The 18,663-nt window shown below is 36.2% G+C and overlaps 1 protein-coding gene across 11 annotated transcripts in view; it reads right to left on the bottom strand.

Annotated features, from left to right (window-relative positions):
• LOC118894889 (ABI family member 3 binding protein) overlaps positions 1 to 18,663 on the bottom strand; it is a 260,700-nt gene that overhangs the window by 113,754 nt on the left and 128,283 nt on the right. For 7 of the 11 annotated variants that reach the window (XM_036851584.1, XM_036851585.1, XM_036851586.1 and 4 more), the window contains exons 10-14: positions 14,926 to 15,003; positions 13,005 to 13,079; positions 12,185 to 12,259; positions 11,268 to 11,339; positions 10,697 to 10,771 (exon numbers count right to left, since the gene is read on the bottom strand). In XM_036851584.1, coding sequence (XP_036707479.1) covers positions 10,697 to 10,771; positions 11,268 to 11,339; positions 12,185 to 12,259; positions 13,005 to 13,079; positions 14,926 to 15,003 — 375 coding nt within the window. The remainder of the gene's footprint in view (positions 1 to 10,696; positions 10,772 to 11,267; positions 11,340 to 12,184; positions 12,260 to 13,004; positions 13,080 to 14,925; positions 15,004 to 18,663) is intronic. The other 4 variants (XM_036851593.1, XM_036851594.1, XM_036851591.1 and 1 more) reach the window with 1 other exon arrangement.

Below are 18,663 nucleotides of genomic sequence, written 5' to 3'. Positions count from 1 at the left end.
ATGGCAATTTGAGATTTCCAAAGAAGGAAACAGCAGTCACACTGAGGTAATTTGCACAAAGACTACAGCTTGGTCTTTGTACTTAGTAAAAGTTACCATCATGATGTCTGGATAGTACTTTACAGTTTGCACAGCACTTTGCAGGTTGTACAGCACTTTATAGTTTGAACAGCGTTTTCTCATATATCAACTTATTTAACTCTCTTAACATCCCTGAGAAATAGGTGAAGTAGACATTAGCCCCATGTTATAGACAATGGGGTAGTATCTCCATTTTCTAGATGATAAAATTGAGATTCACTGGGGAGAGGACATTTGCTAGTGGTCGCGCACTGGGACTGTCAAATTCGACCTATTTCCCATTCCATTAGCAGGGCCAGGAATGGCAGAGTTAAGACCAGCACCTTCCTCTTGTACCATCCTTCCTGCCATTTTACCTAGAGGCAGCTTTCTACGTTCCTCCATGGAGACAAGAGCCCATCTATAATCTAGGTGGGTTTAAAGATAAATTTTATATTCTACATAAAGAAAAGTAGGGTGACCTTAAAAATACAGGTTGATTTTAATATAGGGATAACTTTCACGTTCACTTAAGAATTGAATTTGCAAGCAAAAACAGCATCAAAATTAGAAAGTTCCCATTTCTGTACAAAGAGCTGTCACCATGGTAATGAGAGGTATAGAGGAAGCATGAACTGTCAGGAGGCAGGTGTCACTTCCCTTGCCCACTGAAAACGGCTGTACAGAAATAAACTATAAAGGCAGGAGCTCATGGGAAAATTTACACACTGGGGTTACTTGTAATTTAGTGACAATGTAATGATACTGAACCGTTGCTAGTTGAAGCTGTAGGGAAGCTAAGATCAGACCATGCGACACAGTCTGATAATGCAGAGGGTGATTATATTGCACTGCATACAAAAGAGGCAGGAAATATATTTCAGTTTGTGAAGGTGAATCTACTGCTTTGCAAAATCTTCAAAAACAGAAAGAATATTATGAGTTAAAATATGCAGATATCCCAAGAGTAAATTTATTACCTTGCAATGTAAAGTTTTCTTTAGTCTAGCTACAGTTTCAAAGGATCAGATAAGAATGACTCATCTTTTAAAGGACAAAAATGTTGGCAGCTGCTGATCTTAGGTTCACTTTAAGCCAATTTCAAATCATGGATCCAGCAAAGTCAGCTCGCTCTAACTACTAGACAAATCAGGAAAACGTTACCAACTTGTATTTAAACCCCTTGTACTAGCTAAGAAATTGTGAATTAATAGCTGACTTATTTATATTTTATATTGTTGCTTTTGAAAAACACCATACTGTCTTTATGTTATCCTAACTCCCGCATTTCCCTTCCATCTAGTGACACTGGACCAACTTTCTCATATTCTTGTACTCTATTCCAAGAGATGATATTTATTCAACCTCTTTCTACTTCTTTTCCATATTTACAAGGCCCTTCCATTCTGGAGGTTCCAAGCCAGGCCTCCATCTTCCCTCAAGTTATTCCCAGAAGACACTGTCCTGGAGAAAGAAGCCCTCCTTCCATCATCCTCTGGCAATTGTGACTCACGTCTGAAAGTTCCAAACTGTCAGGGACCTCTTACTTCCAAACATATTCTCAAATATACTTAAGATTAAAATCACACATTTGCCAGCAGGTTTGGTCCCTGATATTTCTATTTCTGGAGTTTCTGATAGCTGAGTGCTAAAACACACAAACACCACTCGCTGGAAGTTTTATGTTGTTTGGGCAGCTTGGAGAAGCACACTACTACCTCATTTCATGGGTTAAACAAGAGTTTTTGACTCTGAAGTAATGGATGTCAGAGGACAGGACAGGGTGGAAACTGGAGTTCTCCAAAAATCAACCACTCTTGACTTCTTTACAAAACTCTTGATACAAACAGATGGAGAGATATACCATGTTCTTGGATTGGAAGAATCAATATTGTGAAAATGACTATACTACCCAAAGCAATCTACAGATTCAGTGCAATCCCTATCAAACTACCAATGGCATTTTTCACAGAATTAGAAAATTTCACAGTTTGTATGGAAACACAAAAGACCTAGAATAGCCAAAGCAGTCTTGAGGGAAAAAAATGGAGCTGGAGGAATCAGGCTCCCGAACTTCAGACTACACTACAAAGCAATAGTAATCAAGACAATATGGTACTGGCACAAAAACAGAAATATAGATCAATGGAACAGGATAGAAAGCCCAGAGATAAACCCATGCACCTATGGTCAACTAATCTATGACAAAGGAAGCAAGGATATACAATGGAGAAAAGATAGTCTCTTCAATAAGTGGTGATGGGAGAATTGGACAGCTACATGTAAAAGAATGAAATTAGAACACTCCCTAACACCATACACAAAAGTAAGCTCAAAATGGATTAGAGACCTAAATGTAAGACCGGACACTGTAAAACTCTTAGAGGAAAACATAGGAAGAACACTCTTTGACATAAATCACAGCAAGATCTTTTTTGATCCACCTCCTAGAGTAATGGAAATAAAAACAAAAATAAACAAATGGGACCTAATGAAACTTAAAAGTTTTTGCACAGCAAAGGGAACTACAAACAAGACAAAAAGACAACCCTCAGAATGGGAGAAAATATTTGCAAACAAATCAAGAGACAAAGGATTAATCTCCAAAATACATAAACAGCTCATGCAGCTCAATATTAAAAAAACAAATAACCCAATCCAAAAATGGGCAGAAGACGTAAATAGACATTTCTCCAAAGAAGACATACAGATGGCCAAGAAGCACATGAAAAGCTGCTCAATGTCACTAATTGCTAGAGAAATACAAATCAAAACTACAATGAGGTATCGCCTCACACCAGCTAGAATGGGCATCATCAGAAAATCTACAAACAACAAATGCTGGAGAGGGTGTGGAGAAAAGGGAACACTCTTGCACTGTTAGTGGGAATGTAAACTGATACAGCCACTATGGAGAACAGTATGGAGGTTCCTTAAAAAACTAAAAATAGAATTACCATATGACCCAGCAATCCCACTACTGGGCATATACCCAGAGAAAACCATAATTCAAAAAGACACATGCACCCCAATGTTCATTGCAGCTCTATTTACAATAGCCAGGACACGGAAGCAACCGAAATGCCCATTGACAGATGAATGGATAAAGAAGATGTGGTACATATATACAATGGAATATTACTCAGCCATAAAAAGGAACGAAATTGGGTCATTTGTAGAGACGTGGATGGATCTAGAGACTGTCATACAGAGTGAAGTAAGTCAGAAAGAGAAAAACAAATATCGTATATTAACACATATATGTGGAACCTAGAAAAATGGTACAGATGAACCGGTTTGCAGGGCAGAAATTGAGACACAGATGCAGAGAACAAACGTATGGACACCAAGGGGGAAAAGTGGCGGGGGGAGGGGTGGTGGTGTGATGAATTGGGAGATTGGGATTGACATATATACACCAATATGTGTAAAATGGATAACTAATAAGAACCTGTTGTATAAAAAAATAAATAAAATTAAAAAAAAAACCCAAACAAAAAAACAAAAAAACCCACAAAACTCTTGTAAATATACTTCTTTCTATACCAGAATGAAACACAGGAAATGCTTAGGTATCCCTGGTTTTTAAAGGGCTTCTCCAGCTATAAAATTGATAAATAGCTAAGAGGGGTAAACCCTTCTATTTTTTAGACTCTACATGGCATCATGCATTATTGTTTAGAGGCAAACATCTTCTGTCACCAATGTTTACTTTAGTGGGTGCCATTCTCCAGCCATGTGTCATTAAGCACTATTTCTAATCTTGCATTCACAGAATATAAATGGGACCAAAATTTGTAGGAGAAGTCTAATGTTAGTAAAATAGGCAGTTCAATTCAAAGGCTATAAAAAGCAATTTTAGTTTCTTTCAAAAAACAGTAATGGCTTATAATCACGATAACTAAATTTTAGTTTTATATTTTTCAGAGAAAAAAATAATATGAAATAAGCCACACTACAATTTTCTCATTTGCTTATAACTTCCTAAAACTACATTGCTAAATTATGTTTTGTTGGTTGTACATTTTATTTTTACTTTTAAAAAACTGATTAGGGGCTTCCCTAGTGGCGCAGTGGTTGAGAATCTGCCTGCTAATGCAGGGGACACAGGTTCGAGCCCTGGTCTGGGAAGATCCCACATGCCGTGGAGCAACTAGGCCCGTGAGCCACAACTACTGAGCCTACGCGTCTGGAGCCTGTGCTCTGCAACAAGAGAGGCCACGATAGTGAGAGGCCCATGCACCACGATGAAGAGTGGCCCCCGCTTGCCACAACTGGAGAAAGCCCTCGCACAGAAATGAAGACCCAACACAGCCAAAAATAAATAAATAAATAAATAAAATGTTTAAAAAAAAAAATCATCTGTTAAAAAAAAAAAAACTGATTAGATGCAAATTCCATAATAAAAATACTTTGATATTGCTCTGGAAACATGATGGCACACAGACAAGGCCTTTACAATGATCAAGAATTCATCAATTTATCTTATTCAAATTCCATGAATATTAATAACTATGTGAAAGACTTTTTTGTTGGACTGTTTCTAAATTTATTATTTTTTTATTGAAGTATAGTTGATTTAAAATGTGTTAGCTTCTGATGTACAGCAAAGTAATTCAGATATATATATATATATACATATATATATATATATATATATGTATTTTTTCAGATTCTTTTCCCTTATAGTTTTTTTTTTTAAACATCTTTATTGGAGTATAATTTGCTTTACAGTGGTGTGTTAGTTTCTGCTTTATAACAAAGTGAATCAGCTATACATATACATATATTCCCATATCTCCTCCCTCTTGCATCTCCCTCCCACCCTCCCTTATAGTTTATTACAAGATATTGAATATAGTTCCCTGTGCTATACAGTAGGACCTTGTTGTTTAACTCTTTTATATATAGTAGTTTGTATCTGCTAATCCCAAACTCCTAACCTCCTCACCTCCTTTCCCCTTTGTTAACCATAAATTTGTTCCTATGCCTGTGAGTCCGTTTCTGTTTTGTAAATAAGTTCATTTGTATCATTTTTTAGAGTACATATATAAGTGGTATCATATGATATTTGTCTTTCCCTGTCTGACTTACCTCACTTAGTATGATAATCTCTAGGTTCATCTATGTTGCTACAAATGGCATTATTCCATCTTTTTCTTATGGCTGAATAATATTTGACTGCATATGTATAAAGACTCCTTTTTAAACATAAATTCTTAGATGAAAGACCTCGTGACCTCATTAGGATAGAAACTGTGCCTGTCATGCTCTTTATGGACTTCAAGGTTTACCCCAGAGCCTTGTACATGGGAAGACTCAATGGAATTAATCGGCAAGATTTCCATTACAATGAACAAATAACAATGAGTTTGACAGTTGGGTAGTTTATGCTCTTAGTAAGGATAGATGAGAATAAATGAACAGATCCTTTAATTATTTTATAACACACATATGTGTGCACACAAATCTCTCCCTCTACTACACAATTACCTGCGATATGCGTGTGTGGCCATACCCTGCCATGGAAATAGAATCCTAAACACACATATAAAGACACAAGGGGAAAATACAATGGGACCATCAATAAGTAGCTGGATGAGAAAAGCATTTATAAACACCATACACAGAGTTCTCAGTACCATTTAAATAAGTACATAAAGCTCTCTTCATTTCATGGAAAAATAAAATACCTTTCAGGTTGGCCTTGAAATTTATGAATATATTGTCTGCAAGAAAATGCTCATGAAGCAAAACCAAAGGCTGCGGTTGTAAATCTCTAAGAGGCCACTATAAATCTGTAAACCATCTGCTATACTTAAATTCTATTTTCCTGATCTCAAAGCATCAACACCACCATTTATTCCTATTTTTTCTCCTCTCTAGGGCTTAATTCAGTCCAGTGGGCCAGATCTATGCTAATCAACACCTCATAGGACGACAATAAGGTCCAAATGTAGAGTTCAACCTCTTTTCAACCACTGTGAGCAAACCACCTGTGGCCGAAACTTTCCAACCAGTATTCCGCTCCTCAGGCATGCTGATCACTTCAGCTTTCAAGGCTTTAAATAATTTATAGAGCTTAAGTGCATATAGCAATTTACTAAAGTTCTACAAAGTACTGAAAGAATGAGACACTGAAAATAATTAGTAATGAACTCCTAAAGCGAGCTCCCAAAGTGGATTCTAATGAAAAGACTGAGGCAGACCATCCTCAGTTCTGCCAAGCGAAGTCTCTAAAGATAATTGTTTATTGCTCAAGGGGAAATAATTATGCCAGAAGGAACTGTCATCTTAGTAATAAGTTACTGTACAATTAGAGGGAAAAGTCAGTTTGTCTGGGCATGCTAGGGGAAGAACAGGCTGGAGAGTTTTCTAAGGATGCAAATAAACACACTGGATCATCTAGGGTTATACGAAGAAACCATTTTTTTATTTGATTATGGTTCAAATCCCTCCTGGTACTAAATGATGATCTTTTAAGGGGATGGCCAAGTAAATTAAGGATGCTTAACACTGATAGCATTAGCAAGCCAGAAACAAAACACTGATTTTTATCCTCCTTCTCCAACCATGTTCTACTGGCTACCTTCCAGTAGAACATAAGACCAATTCTACTGCATCATCAGAAAGATTGACTTTTTTGAATGATTGTTACAAGCACTTAAGTATTTCTAAAAGATGGCCAACTTTCTTTTAATATAGAATTTATAAATAAGTTTACATTCTGGCATATAGTTAAAGAGCAGATTTTTATAATTTCCTTTCTGTACTTTAAGAAAAGGTGGATTTGCTAAGGAAAGCAAAATCAATCAATCCTACTTGAACATACTTTAGAGAAGGTTTAAACAAAGTACAATTCCAAATAATGAGATCACAAAATGCAGCTCTAATGAAGGATTGGGGCCAGTAGACTAAAAGTAGGGAAGAATTTGTTTGATGGCTGCACTTGTCAGATTTCCTAGGACAGTCCAAATTCCAAATACCCTGTCCCACTCTTGCCATCAACTACTGAAATGATTTCAATATTTGACATGCAAGTTAGAATTTCCACATATCTTTTTATAGACAAAAGTAATACAGAAATCTTTTTAAGAGCATGCATTCTGATTATCTGATACAGAGTATGAAGTAAATGTGGAAAACAAATCTAGTAAACGTTGAAGGAAAATGAGTTTTACAAAAGGTACTGATAAACCACGTTTAATGGTTGATAAAGAAACAAGCAGCTCCTGGCATCCAGGTGCTGGCCAGGCACGCACAGCTAGGCTGCTGTGTTCACCTACGGAACATCGACAGTTGAAAAGAACATCAACCTCAGACAAGTTCACTTGGTGACAAAGATGGACCAAGACAAAAAACAAGACCATTCTGTAACTGTGTGGGACACAAACGTGTGAACACAAAAATTACTGTCCTCATATTCTGGTTAATATCTTTACCAATCACAGCTTTAGTCTCACTCCTCTTTTCTTGCCTTCTAGTTAAGAATTCTTAAGATATTCTGTCACAGATTATTCCCATTTTCAGACAGCATCCAATTCAGAGCAAAGCTTCGCTTCCTTGAACACTCCCCAGAATCACCTAACACAAGACTAAATCCCATAACATCCTCTTACTAACAGATCCACAGTTCCTCATGGTCTGCATTCTCCATTGTTACAAAAAGTAAATAAACCTAACTTTGTTCAAATACAGGTGTGTTCCTGGTGGTCTTCGGCTGAAGGTAATTGACATAGTAAATATAGATGCATTGCATGCCAACAGAGAAAACAAAATATGTTCATTTTGCTATAATAATGTCATTAATACCAGCTGAAATATATCATTTCTTCAAAAATATAACAACTAAAAACGAGACCAATGATTTTATGGACCAGCATTCAAGTACTATCTCTGCCTCTCTCTCTTCTAAATTCTCAATAATTATTAATAATTAATAATAATTAATAATATTAATAATTAATAATAATTCTCAAATAATTAGGAAGCCATGTGAGTAACTGGAAAATACAATAATCATATATGTTGAAACTAAACAGGAAGTAGAAACTTAGTGCCTGTGTAAATTCACACAAAATCAATTGAGAAACAAAGGCTGAAATGAATAAAAGGGTTGTATGAATATATCAACTCTTTAAATCACAAGTAACATATTTGATAAATTTTAATTTGAAATTTAACACGTTAGGAAGATGCCACAGAACATTTATACAAGAGGTAGATGGGAGTGTTAAAAGTATTAGCAGAAACAAGAAATACTTAATCGCCCACTTTAAGAAACCAATTTTACATTGATTTCAGGCCTCTTGTCCTATAACTGACCACATTCGATGCTTCTTATCTGTACCATGTGAAGTATTACAGACTACGGTGATAAGGCAGTGCTTCTTAAACTTTAATGCTCATACAAATCGTCTGGAGATCTTGTTAAAAAGCAGATCCTGATTCAACAGATTTGAAGTAGAGCCCAAGATTCTGCCTTTCTATCAAGCTCCCTGGTGATGCCAATGCTCTTTCTCCAAACATCATACCAAGTAGCCCAGTCATAACAATTCAGTGTTGTAAGGGCAGGCTAGGAAGTTTCTGTGGCTGATGCTTATGCCTGCAATCATATCTACTGGACTGCTACAGCCCATGACAGGCCCACACACTTCATCTAGAGACGGCTGGCAGTCGGCAGTTTTGGGAAGTTCTCTGGCAGCCTAAGGTGGGCCTAGCAGGAGGGAAACAGCTGAATAATGAAACTGCTTCCTGCGGCGTTAGCAACTATTCATATTCCACCAGGGCAAAACCAGAATATTCCTTTTCTGTAATTAAGGCAAAAGGAACCTTTCTTTTACTGGGATTTCCAATCTCATCTATCTTTGTCTCTTTGTAACTCTACAACATTCACCTGCAAACATATTTTCCCTACCCCCTAAAGTTTGCTTCAATTCAGGCTTATATATAATTCATATCCTAGGCATTGAAATTTCATAAGTGGTTTCTTGGAGGTTTTGGTCAGTTTGCTCTTAAATAATCATAAACACCAAAAATCTAGAGGCTGCTCAAGAGAAACCAGGAAGACCTTATATACCCTGTGTTTATAGCCCAGAAGTTGAGAGATAAAAGGGACCTAAGAGTTCTACTAACTCAGTGGGCCCCAACAATCTTCGGTTTGGAAGATGTGATACTTGTAAAGGACGTGGGGGTCAGGCCAGCTGGGCCACAGTGCAGCAGATAAACCATCACACACGCCCATAGACTAGCATTGTTCCACAGTCTGCAGTGCAGCTGTGCCTCTGTGTTAACTAACAGAACTAGAGGCTCAGTATGAAACTCCACCCAGAGCCTGGATTTTAGACTCAGGTGACCTGAATTCTGAAGGTGTTCTTACACCCACATTAAGTAATGGCACTAGAATTTCAGGGTCAGTGACATGGGGAATCAAGGCTTAGAAAAGACCCAATTTAAGGCTCCTCTGTATTGGCTGACAACTATAACCAACTTATAAGTGTTTTCCCACGTGAGAAAACTAGGGAGGACTGCAACAGACATGCTTACTTCACTTGATGCCATCCTGGTATCTTTTGCTAAGATCTGAATCAATTACACTCACCAGAGAAAGGATCATTTGACTAAGATCTATGTGTCTGTAGGCTCATTCTCATCCTTTCTCAAACCAGTCCTGTGCTGGACTCCTTTCTGGAGAATACCACAGAATGGGGGTGTGTTTAACATCATTACATGAACTTCTAACTACATTATATACTAATTATATGTACTCAAAAACAGCACCACTAGAAGGTTCACAAAATTAAAATACAAATAAGTAAAACAAAAATCATAGAAGTAATCACACAAAATGGTTTGTGAAGTTTTCTTATAATTCTCACATGCTGAATATTTTCTTTAGTTGACCACTAGACATCAAAGAAAAGACGTAAATGCAAAAACTCTTTAATTAAGAAAAATCTATTTTTTAGAAAGGAAGCTATTTCACTCAATCAATTTTAGTGTTGGAATACAAGAATTCTCGGGAGAAAAAGCCAATTGCTATAGTTTACAAAAGAGCAAACCAGGATCCAGGAAAGTAGAGAAAAATAGCTCAAATAGGTGGTTGGTAGTAAAGCCAGAACTGGAACCAATGTCCAGTGTTAGTGCCAAGACCTGTGGTCTTTCCTCTATATCACAAAATGTTTACATATTTTAGGACTCAGTAATAATATCTTGCACAAAGTAAACTCTCAAATGTTCATTGGATATTTTACTGAAAAAGAAATATCTAACTGCAAGGGAAATATTAAATTCATACTCTTAAATCAGATCACGATGGGATTCTTATTTTTGTTACTGCTCTCATGTCACTAAAGAGATCTCTAGAAATTCAATGAGCCAATTCACAGTTCATCTTCTAGCCAGACTTCTAACTGTATATCCAGACATTAAAACACAGATCTTTAAAACAAATGCAAAAGCATTTTGCTTTTGTATTGAAAAAAATGAAATTCATCTAAGCATCAAGAATGGATTATAACTTTACCATTTACTACAAAGTATATGGATAATCAGCTAAACAACCTATAAAAATAAAAACGAGAAGTTATTCCATACTGTTGCTCCAATCTATTTTTTAAAAAAAGAATGCAATTACCAGTTTGAGGCAGTAGAATTTTGGAATCTTCAGATATTTTACTTGTAGGCACAATCCATGGCTTTTGACTTGAAGCTACAGCAAAAAAGAAATGGAATTCACTGAGAATTTTTTTGAGAGGATAAAGAGACAGAAATAGGTTGCTGGTGTGGTTAAGTGGCTACCAGTAGCCTGAAATAAAAAACACATACTGATCCAATTAAACATCATCACATATCAAGAAGAAATCAATATACACCCATTCAGAAAGCATTTGAGTATAGACTAGAAGGAAACTAGAGTTTGGTGTCATACTCTCACCTTTTTGAGGACGGAAAACTAACTAAATGGGCTATATATGGAATTAATAGATTGATAATTGTTACTGAATTTGTAGAAAATCCAATCAGAGAAATAGTTGTTTTTGGCTTTTTTTTTTTTTGTTTAAACCAAATCAACCACTTGTTTGGCTAAGCTGACTGAATTCAGCAGTTCATTGAGGTTTGCATAGATAAGATCCAGTAAACGTGTTCTACAGAATTAAGCAATCACCACCCACGTTGTAACACCAGATTTAAGGTGCTGTTATTACCCAAGGTGCCCCCAGGTTTCTCAAAAGGGAAGGGTGTTTTTGCCTGAGGAAATTCTGGAAGCCTTTTCGGAGCTGCAATGAAACACACAAGAAATGTTATGGCTTGAAGTGTGAGAGAAAAGTTTTTAAAATCTCAAGCTTCAAAAACAAAAAACAAACACACAAATGCAAATTACTCAGGTAAGGTAAGGGACTGTTAGTAGTATATATTTCTTACTCTTGTGTTTCAATGATGGATAATATAAGACAGCTTCTTTTTCTATTTTGTATAATCAAGCCACTGAATGTGAGGAGTTTGGGTTCTTCTTTTCACCCTTATTAAACTAGTGTCCTAATTTCTTCAGCTATGCGTACGTGTGTTCTCAGATATATTAAGTTTAAACTCAAGTCAAGCACCAAACACATATGAACTAGAAAATGTCTGTCCAATAGTTTTTAAAAATAGAATTTCAGTAACTACATGACTTTATATTTAAGCTCCCCCAACAACTTTTTTGATATTGCACGTAAATTCTAAGAATTCTAAGAAGCAGTCTGCAGAAATACATAAATATATCTTCTCTTTCAAGAGAAACAGTTGAGTAAAAAGATATTTAGGAAAAATATAGAAAATAGTTTATTCAGTGACACAATAATGTTGAATTAAAAGAATCAAATATAATATCAAAATATGACTACCCCCAAGAAAAATTACCAAAGGATTTGTCATAGAGAAAGACTCTTTAGGATCCTAAATTATAAAATAAAGAATTTATAGCATTTAAGGGCTTAGTATTGGAGAGTTTATTGTTCTATAAGCCATGTGTCCCTTCTTTTCTGTGAGGAGATAAATTTGAATGAATTAGCCTAAGGACTTCTTTCAAGCATGCATAATATTTCCAAGGTAATAATAAGCTGCAGTGTTTAATAATTTTTACCTAGAGTGCTCAGTGGCAATTCAAAGCTAGGTATTAAAATAGTTTGCGGTGTTTCGGGGGTCCTTCCCCTGAGAACTGCAATAAAGAAGAATTCAGTTAGAAACTCCCTGAGTCGGGATTTGACATTGTGGCTTAACCATGTCATGTGAGGCATGCTCATAACAGAGGGTGCATTGGGCAGCTGATGCCTTTCATGGAAATAGCTGGCTTTCCCTGGAAAAGTTTTACATAGTTATAATTTGAAGGTATACGTTCAAATGGCCATGGTGTGGCATGGAAGATCAACATCACAAGTACAGAACAAAATACGTACATGCTACTCCTTTTTTTTTTTTTTTTTTTTTTTTGGAGAAGAGAATAAAGCAGGTTAGATTCTCTTGGGCCAAGAAGCAGCTAACTTGCATGACATGAAATTCTTAGTAAAAGGCATGACACTTTTGGGGATTCTCCTTAAGTTTAGTACACACAAGACTTGGAAAAGCCAACTGAAATGGAAAGCACAGACATAGTCAAGACTCTCACTCCTCCAAGCTTTGTAGGTTAAAAGGCTGGCATTCTGTTTTTCTATACCTCCCAAGAGACTGGTAAAAAGGGTGTACAGTTAGCATATAGCATCCAGAGCTGCCTAGAATATTAGTCATCAGGATCAAGGTATGTCGTTAACTCTTTAATGGAATTGGTCCAAGAAACAGAAGATGAACTACTGCCAGTAAGGTAGGAAAGAAAGTGGGGAGGATGGGAAGCCAAGGCATTGGGTTTACTTTTGTATGAGGGTTGGGAGGTTCTTTTTTTTTTTAAGAAAAAAAGTTCTTAGAATTACCCGGTATTGTTTCTGAAATGTCTAATGCACTAGACACAGTGGGTTTAGTGGTTCTTGGAACTGATTCAGGAGTCACTGGAAGGTAAAAAAGACGACTTTACAAATTAAGATAAAATGATGAAACAACTCAAGACCATAAGGCACTTTTGTTGCCCTTTAGAATTAGAACTGACACTTACACGGACTAATTCTTTTCAAGTTAATTATGTTAAGGGCTCCCTGGTTTGTGTCTGAACTGACACCTCCTCCCAACCCTTCCTTTCTGGGTTTGTCCACTTTCCATGTGTTCCAAAAAGCACGCGGAATTGACCCCCATGGAAGCATTTATCAGATTAATCATAATGTTGGGTCTGCCCCTTTTTCTTAGCAAGAAGTCTGGGGTATAGTAAGCAAGCACAGGATAAATATTTATTAAACAAGTTAATAAATGGGCAGATAACATAATGACCCAGGTCAAAAAGATTTATTTAGAACTATTACATTTTTAAGACTTCTCTCTTCCAAACTGCAGTCAACATGCAAAGCTTGGAACTGGGTTGAAATTATGAGGATCAAATGCTCAGTCACAGGGTTGTTTCAAGTGCTAGATCAAAGGTAAAGATGACCTTCAGGTAAATAGTTTTTGAGGAATAAGAACCAGGATCACTGAGATCTGGAATGAATTGTGAGCTACACAATTCCAGAATTTTGTAGGGTAAGGATATGAAATAAACACAGTAACACTGAATAATGAATTATGGTGTTTGCCTAAGTGTTTCTGAAGTGGAAAATCCTGAGGAAGGTTTGGCAGAGAACTAAGAAATCTGTTGACTCTCCCATCAGATACTATGCCAAGAGAAGAAGTGTAGTTGGGAATGCTTTTCTTGGTATTGGCTAATTATATTGAAATCAGAAAACTACCTAGGAATTTCATTCAAATAGCTTATTCCAGCATCAGAGTCTACCCTTGCTCCAACTCCCATGAACGTGGGGGATGGAAGGTCCATTTCTCACCTTTAGGTAGGACCAAGTACTTCTTACTCTGTCAGAAATATTTCTACTTGAATAGGTTTCTTGAAATCAAGCCATTTTATTTCCCCACCAATCTTTATTTTCTCTGGACTAGTTAGGAGTCCAAGAGTTTAGTACAAGGTAAATATCACTGATATTTCGATTCATGGCAATTTTATGGGTTAAAAAATTCACTTTAGATTGGAGTTACTTTGCTAAATGTAGATTTGGAGGAATTCTTGCCAGATATTTGTTTCACAGAGCTCTGGATGAAGCGGTATTGCTCTGGCAAAAACTCTGTAGTTCAGAGAATAACGGGTCCCCAGTGGGCTGGACTTGGGCAGTTCATTCATAGAAGACATGCTGAATGTTTGTTAGTAATGGTTGATAAACTGGGGAAAATGCATACTGCGTTTATTCTTTAAAGGATTTTTACAGAACTATTAGGTATTTTCTACCTGAGCATTGTTAATCTTCAAGAGACATTGTTACTAAATGAGTCCAAGGTATTTTCATAGATATTAAACTATGGATTTATGAGGGATAATGGCATTTTGCTAAACCAATCACTTGTGAAAGTGAAGAAATGAAAAAATGCTCTCGTGTCTTCTTATAAAAGGAAAGCACCAAAACCATGGTATTACATCTTAGTATAAAAATATTTCAGAATGTTGCGGTAACAACTTTCACTTAAAGTGAAAAATACAGCTTCCATATTACATATCAGTTATAGAATTCAATGGTTCATTTTGCATCTGCTGTTCTTCCAAACATTAAAGACCCAGAATCTCCTACTGTTGTGTGCTTATGATCAAAATGAATTTCCTACTGGCTCTTCACTGCAAAAAAAATACAGGCTTGTCAATCAGTTACTATTTGAAAAAACATATTATTTATTTTCTCAAAGTTAATAACGTAGGGCTCTCATTACCTGTTACGGGCTGTGCTGGGATTTTTTCTACCTCTGGTGTTTTAGATTCAGCAGGCAGTGCCAAGGTTTCATTCTTAGCTAAAAAAGTCAGAAAACAAACAATTTATCTCACTTCCTCATAATAGAGTGTCCAAATATAATTCCCTCAAAACAATCAAGCAACAGACTATTTCAAGAAATCTATTCTGCTCTTATCCCTTCCCACCAGGCAGTCAGTAAATTCATTTTGCATTTCTACCAGGGGTTAGTATTAGTAGTGACAGTCTTCAGAATTCCTTCTCATTAACCCTAGATAATTCTTTAAGATCTAAGTTGGCACTGGAATGAGGAAAAAAATCACAACCCAGTACTTGGATAGCTCTCAAGTCATTCTGACTCATAAACAGAGTTTCTTGAAGGCACAGGCTGTAAGGCATAGCAAATGCTCCCTGGAATTTTATATTCAATTACTCCTATTTAAAAAAAAAAAAAAATCAATGAATAGAAATTATCCGTTATTATGCATGGTAAAAAATATAATAGGCTCTGGCTCTAAAGTTTTAGAAAAACATGAATAACACACATAGGAAACTAAGTTATTTGAAGATATTTGTGGTTAGGAAAAAATACCAACAGTTATTTATCTGAACCTCATGTTAACATAGATCTTTTCTTTGGGTCTGTGTGGGAATTCAGTGTAAAACAATGAAGTCTGATTTTTTTTTTTTCTATTTCTTTTCTCTTCTGACAATTAGTCAGGAAACTTTCTTCTAAAATTTAGGTATTCCTTTTCAAAGGAAGTACATTTCTGTACCAGAGTTGCCCAATGATTAAGATATTCTCCATATTCTTCAAAATGCACTTAGGATTAACTTGATTCAGCTATTTAGCACACTGAATCAATGACCTATTTATAATATTTTGAAACAGTCTAGTGGCATGAAAGAATTCATTCATCTTTGAGATACCCTGATCGTGTCACCTTGAACTGATTATAATCAGATGGGATTTTTTAAGAGTCCTAAGGCTGTAAGGAACTTCTTGGGTTTCTCAGCTTTGGCACTACTGACACTTAGGGCTGGACAATGTTATTTATGGGGGCCTTTCCTGTGAAAGGTAGGATAATTAGCAGCATCTCTGGCCTTTACTCCCTGGATTCCACCCTTCCACAGCTGTGACAACCAAAAATGTCTCCAGACACTGCCAAATATCCTGGGGAGGGGACAAAATTGCCCTCTGTTGAGAACTACTGATCTAATCTGTTCTCTCAAAGTTCTTTGAGGATGTAAATTTTGTAACTTCTTCCTATAGTTCACATCACTGTTGTAAAGACCATTTTCTTCTTTTCAGTTAACATGGGCACAAAATATTCATTTACTTCTGATGGACTTAAAGACAATTATAAAGTCATCCCCTTCACAAAGATCATGGAAGCAAATCAATTTTCAATCTGTATTATGGAAGTATATGATAGATTCCTAGAGCTTATGATTTTCGGGAGTGATTTGAGATGCTAGAAATAGGCGTCACAAGTGCTAGTGTACTTGCCATAGCTATCAGTCAAGTGTGTGTTCTGAATTGCTGTGCTCATGAAGCTGTACAGCATGTTTGTACAACAGAAATGTTTAATACCGTTGCTCACATTAATTTAGCAGGGCATAAAGAGAAGGGACTCTTTCTGGAATAACTAAAAAAATAAACAGATCCAGTATAATTTTATGATAAATTCTATTTTTTAGATTTCTAAATCTCATCAACGTTTTTTTCCTTCTTCTTTTGTAGTCACAGCTTTGGTTTAGAACCACTGTGAGTGTTAGCACAGGAAAAAACGTTCAGATTACAAATTTTGATGAGCTCTAATCCTGTTATTTTCAGCATGTACCACAGGAAGTTTTTTTTTTTTAAACATAATTTTTTTCAATGATCTCTTCTTTTGCAGTGTCCTCTTCTCCTTCAGGATTATTTTTGCTAATCCTTTCCTTCCTGTGTAATATCCTACACTCTTGGTGTTTCCCTGGCTGACTCAGACTGTGTATTTATTTATTTTAAAAAATTATTTATTTATTTTAACTTCCAGATTCTACACTTTCAGGCAATGCTCTGAATTGCTTTGCTTTAGCTCCTTATGCATGCCCTTATGGGGTAATACCATTAACCTAAAATTAGGCTGCTAATGAAGAAAAACAGTAAACTACCTTCCCAAGAGGTGTTTGTATTCTCTACCCATCACTAATTCCTTATAGAGGCATACCCGTATTTCTAAACATGGCCCTTCGGGCGTGAGAGAAATTGATTGAAGGGAAAGAACTTGAATGGGGACTCTTTGTGACTCCTATCAAACCATGAGCATTCACCTACATTATCTATGTACAACTGGTCTTGGCAACAGCAGAGTAAAATGCCATTAGAAGACGGCCTAAACCCCAGGAAATTCCTTTTCCTCTCTGACTCTTCTGTACCGTTTTTCAACACAGTTGTTTCCTTTCATTATTGGCAGGCTAAGTCTTGGCTTTGGCAAACTCTTTTTATGCCCCTGGGAGGTGTGTGTATTACTAGCTTTCTTGTTTATTTCTTTCATTATTCATACCATGTGTTCTTAGAACAAAAGCTATTAATTTCTTGATGTCCCACATTGGGTCCTGCTGGAATGAGGATATTATTTTTAGGATTTACCCCCTCACACAGTAGGACTTTTCTGAATTGCAGTGATAAATAACTTCAGGAAACTTTATTTCTCCTTCATTGGTATAAAGAACTGTTTATGCTCACACTCTTCATAAAAACCAGTACATCTAAAATGGAATTTGTAACGTAGTCTAAAATGGTACATTTGATGGGTTTACTGGACATCTTCAAACATACTGCCTATCAGTCTCTTCAATGTGTAAGAAATTCACCATGTATTCAATTTAAGATAGGTGCTTCCCTAGAAATAAGTTTTAAAATACATTTACTATTTGCATTTTAATTTGTCTTCATTAAAATCACACTTAATCCTGAAGTTTTAGTGATTCGTATCAGAATAACAAAAGCAAAAAGCAAAGCAAACCAAAAAATCAACTGTTTAATTCTCTAAATTAAAGAAAATGAAAGGCTTGAACTGATATTAAGGTAGCAGGTGGAACTTTGCAAAAACAAAACAAAACAAAAAATTTAGGGAATAGTCCTTAAAACCAAGAACTAAGGAACCAAACACATTTCAGTTCAACAGTGACATTTCTCCAAAAACGACATACAGATGGCCAAAAAGCACATGAAATGATGCTTGACATCACTAATTATTAGAGAAATGCAAATTAAAACTACAATGAGGTATCAGTCACACCTGTCAGAATGGCCATAGTCAAAAAATCTACAAACAATAAATGCTGGAGAGGGTGTGGAGAAAAGGGAACCCTACTACACTGATGGTGGGAATGTAAATTGGTACAGCCACTCTTGAGAACAATATGGAGGTCCCTTAAAAAACTAAAAGTAGAACTACCATATGACCCAGCAATCCCACTCCTAGGCATATACACGGAGAAAACCAGAATTCAAAAAGATACAGGCACCCCAATGTTCATTGTAGCACTATTTACAATAGCCAGGACACGGAAGCAACCTAAATGTCCATCAACAGAGGAATAGATAAAGAAAATGTGGTATATATATACAGTGGAATATTACTTAGCCATAAAAAAGAACAAAATAATGCCATGTGCAGCAACGTGGATGGACCTAGAGATTGTCATACTGAGTGAAGTAAGTCAGACACAG

Source organism: Balaenoptera musculus, chromosome 4, assembly GCF_009873245.2.
Source record: "Balaenoptera musculus isolate JJ_BM4_2016_0621 chromosome 4, mBalMus1.pri.v3, whole genome shotgun sequence".
Taxonomy (NCBI): Eukaryota; Metazoa; Chordata; class Mammalia; order Artiodactyla; family Balaenopteridae; genus Balaenoptera; species Balaenoptera musculus.
Note: the sequence above shows the minus strand (reverse complement) of the source record. Positions and strands in the feature narration are given on the sequence as shown.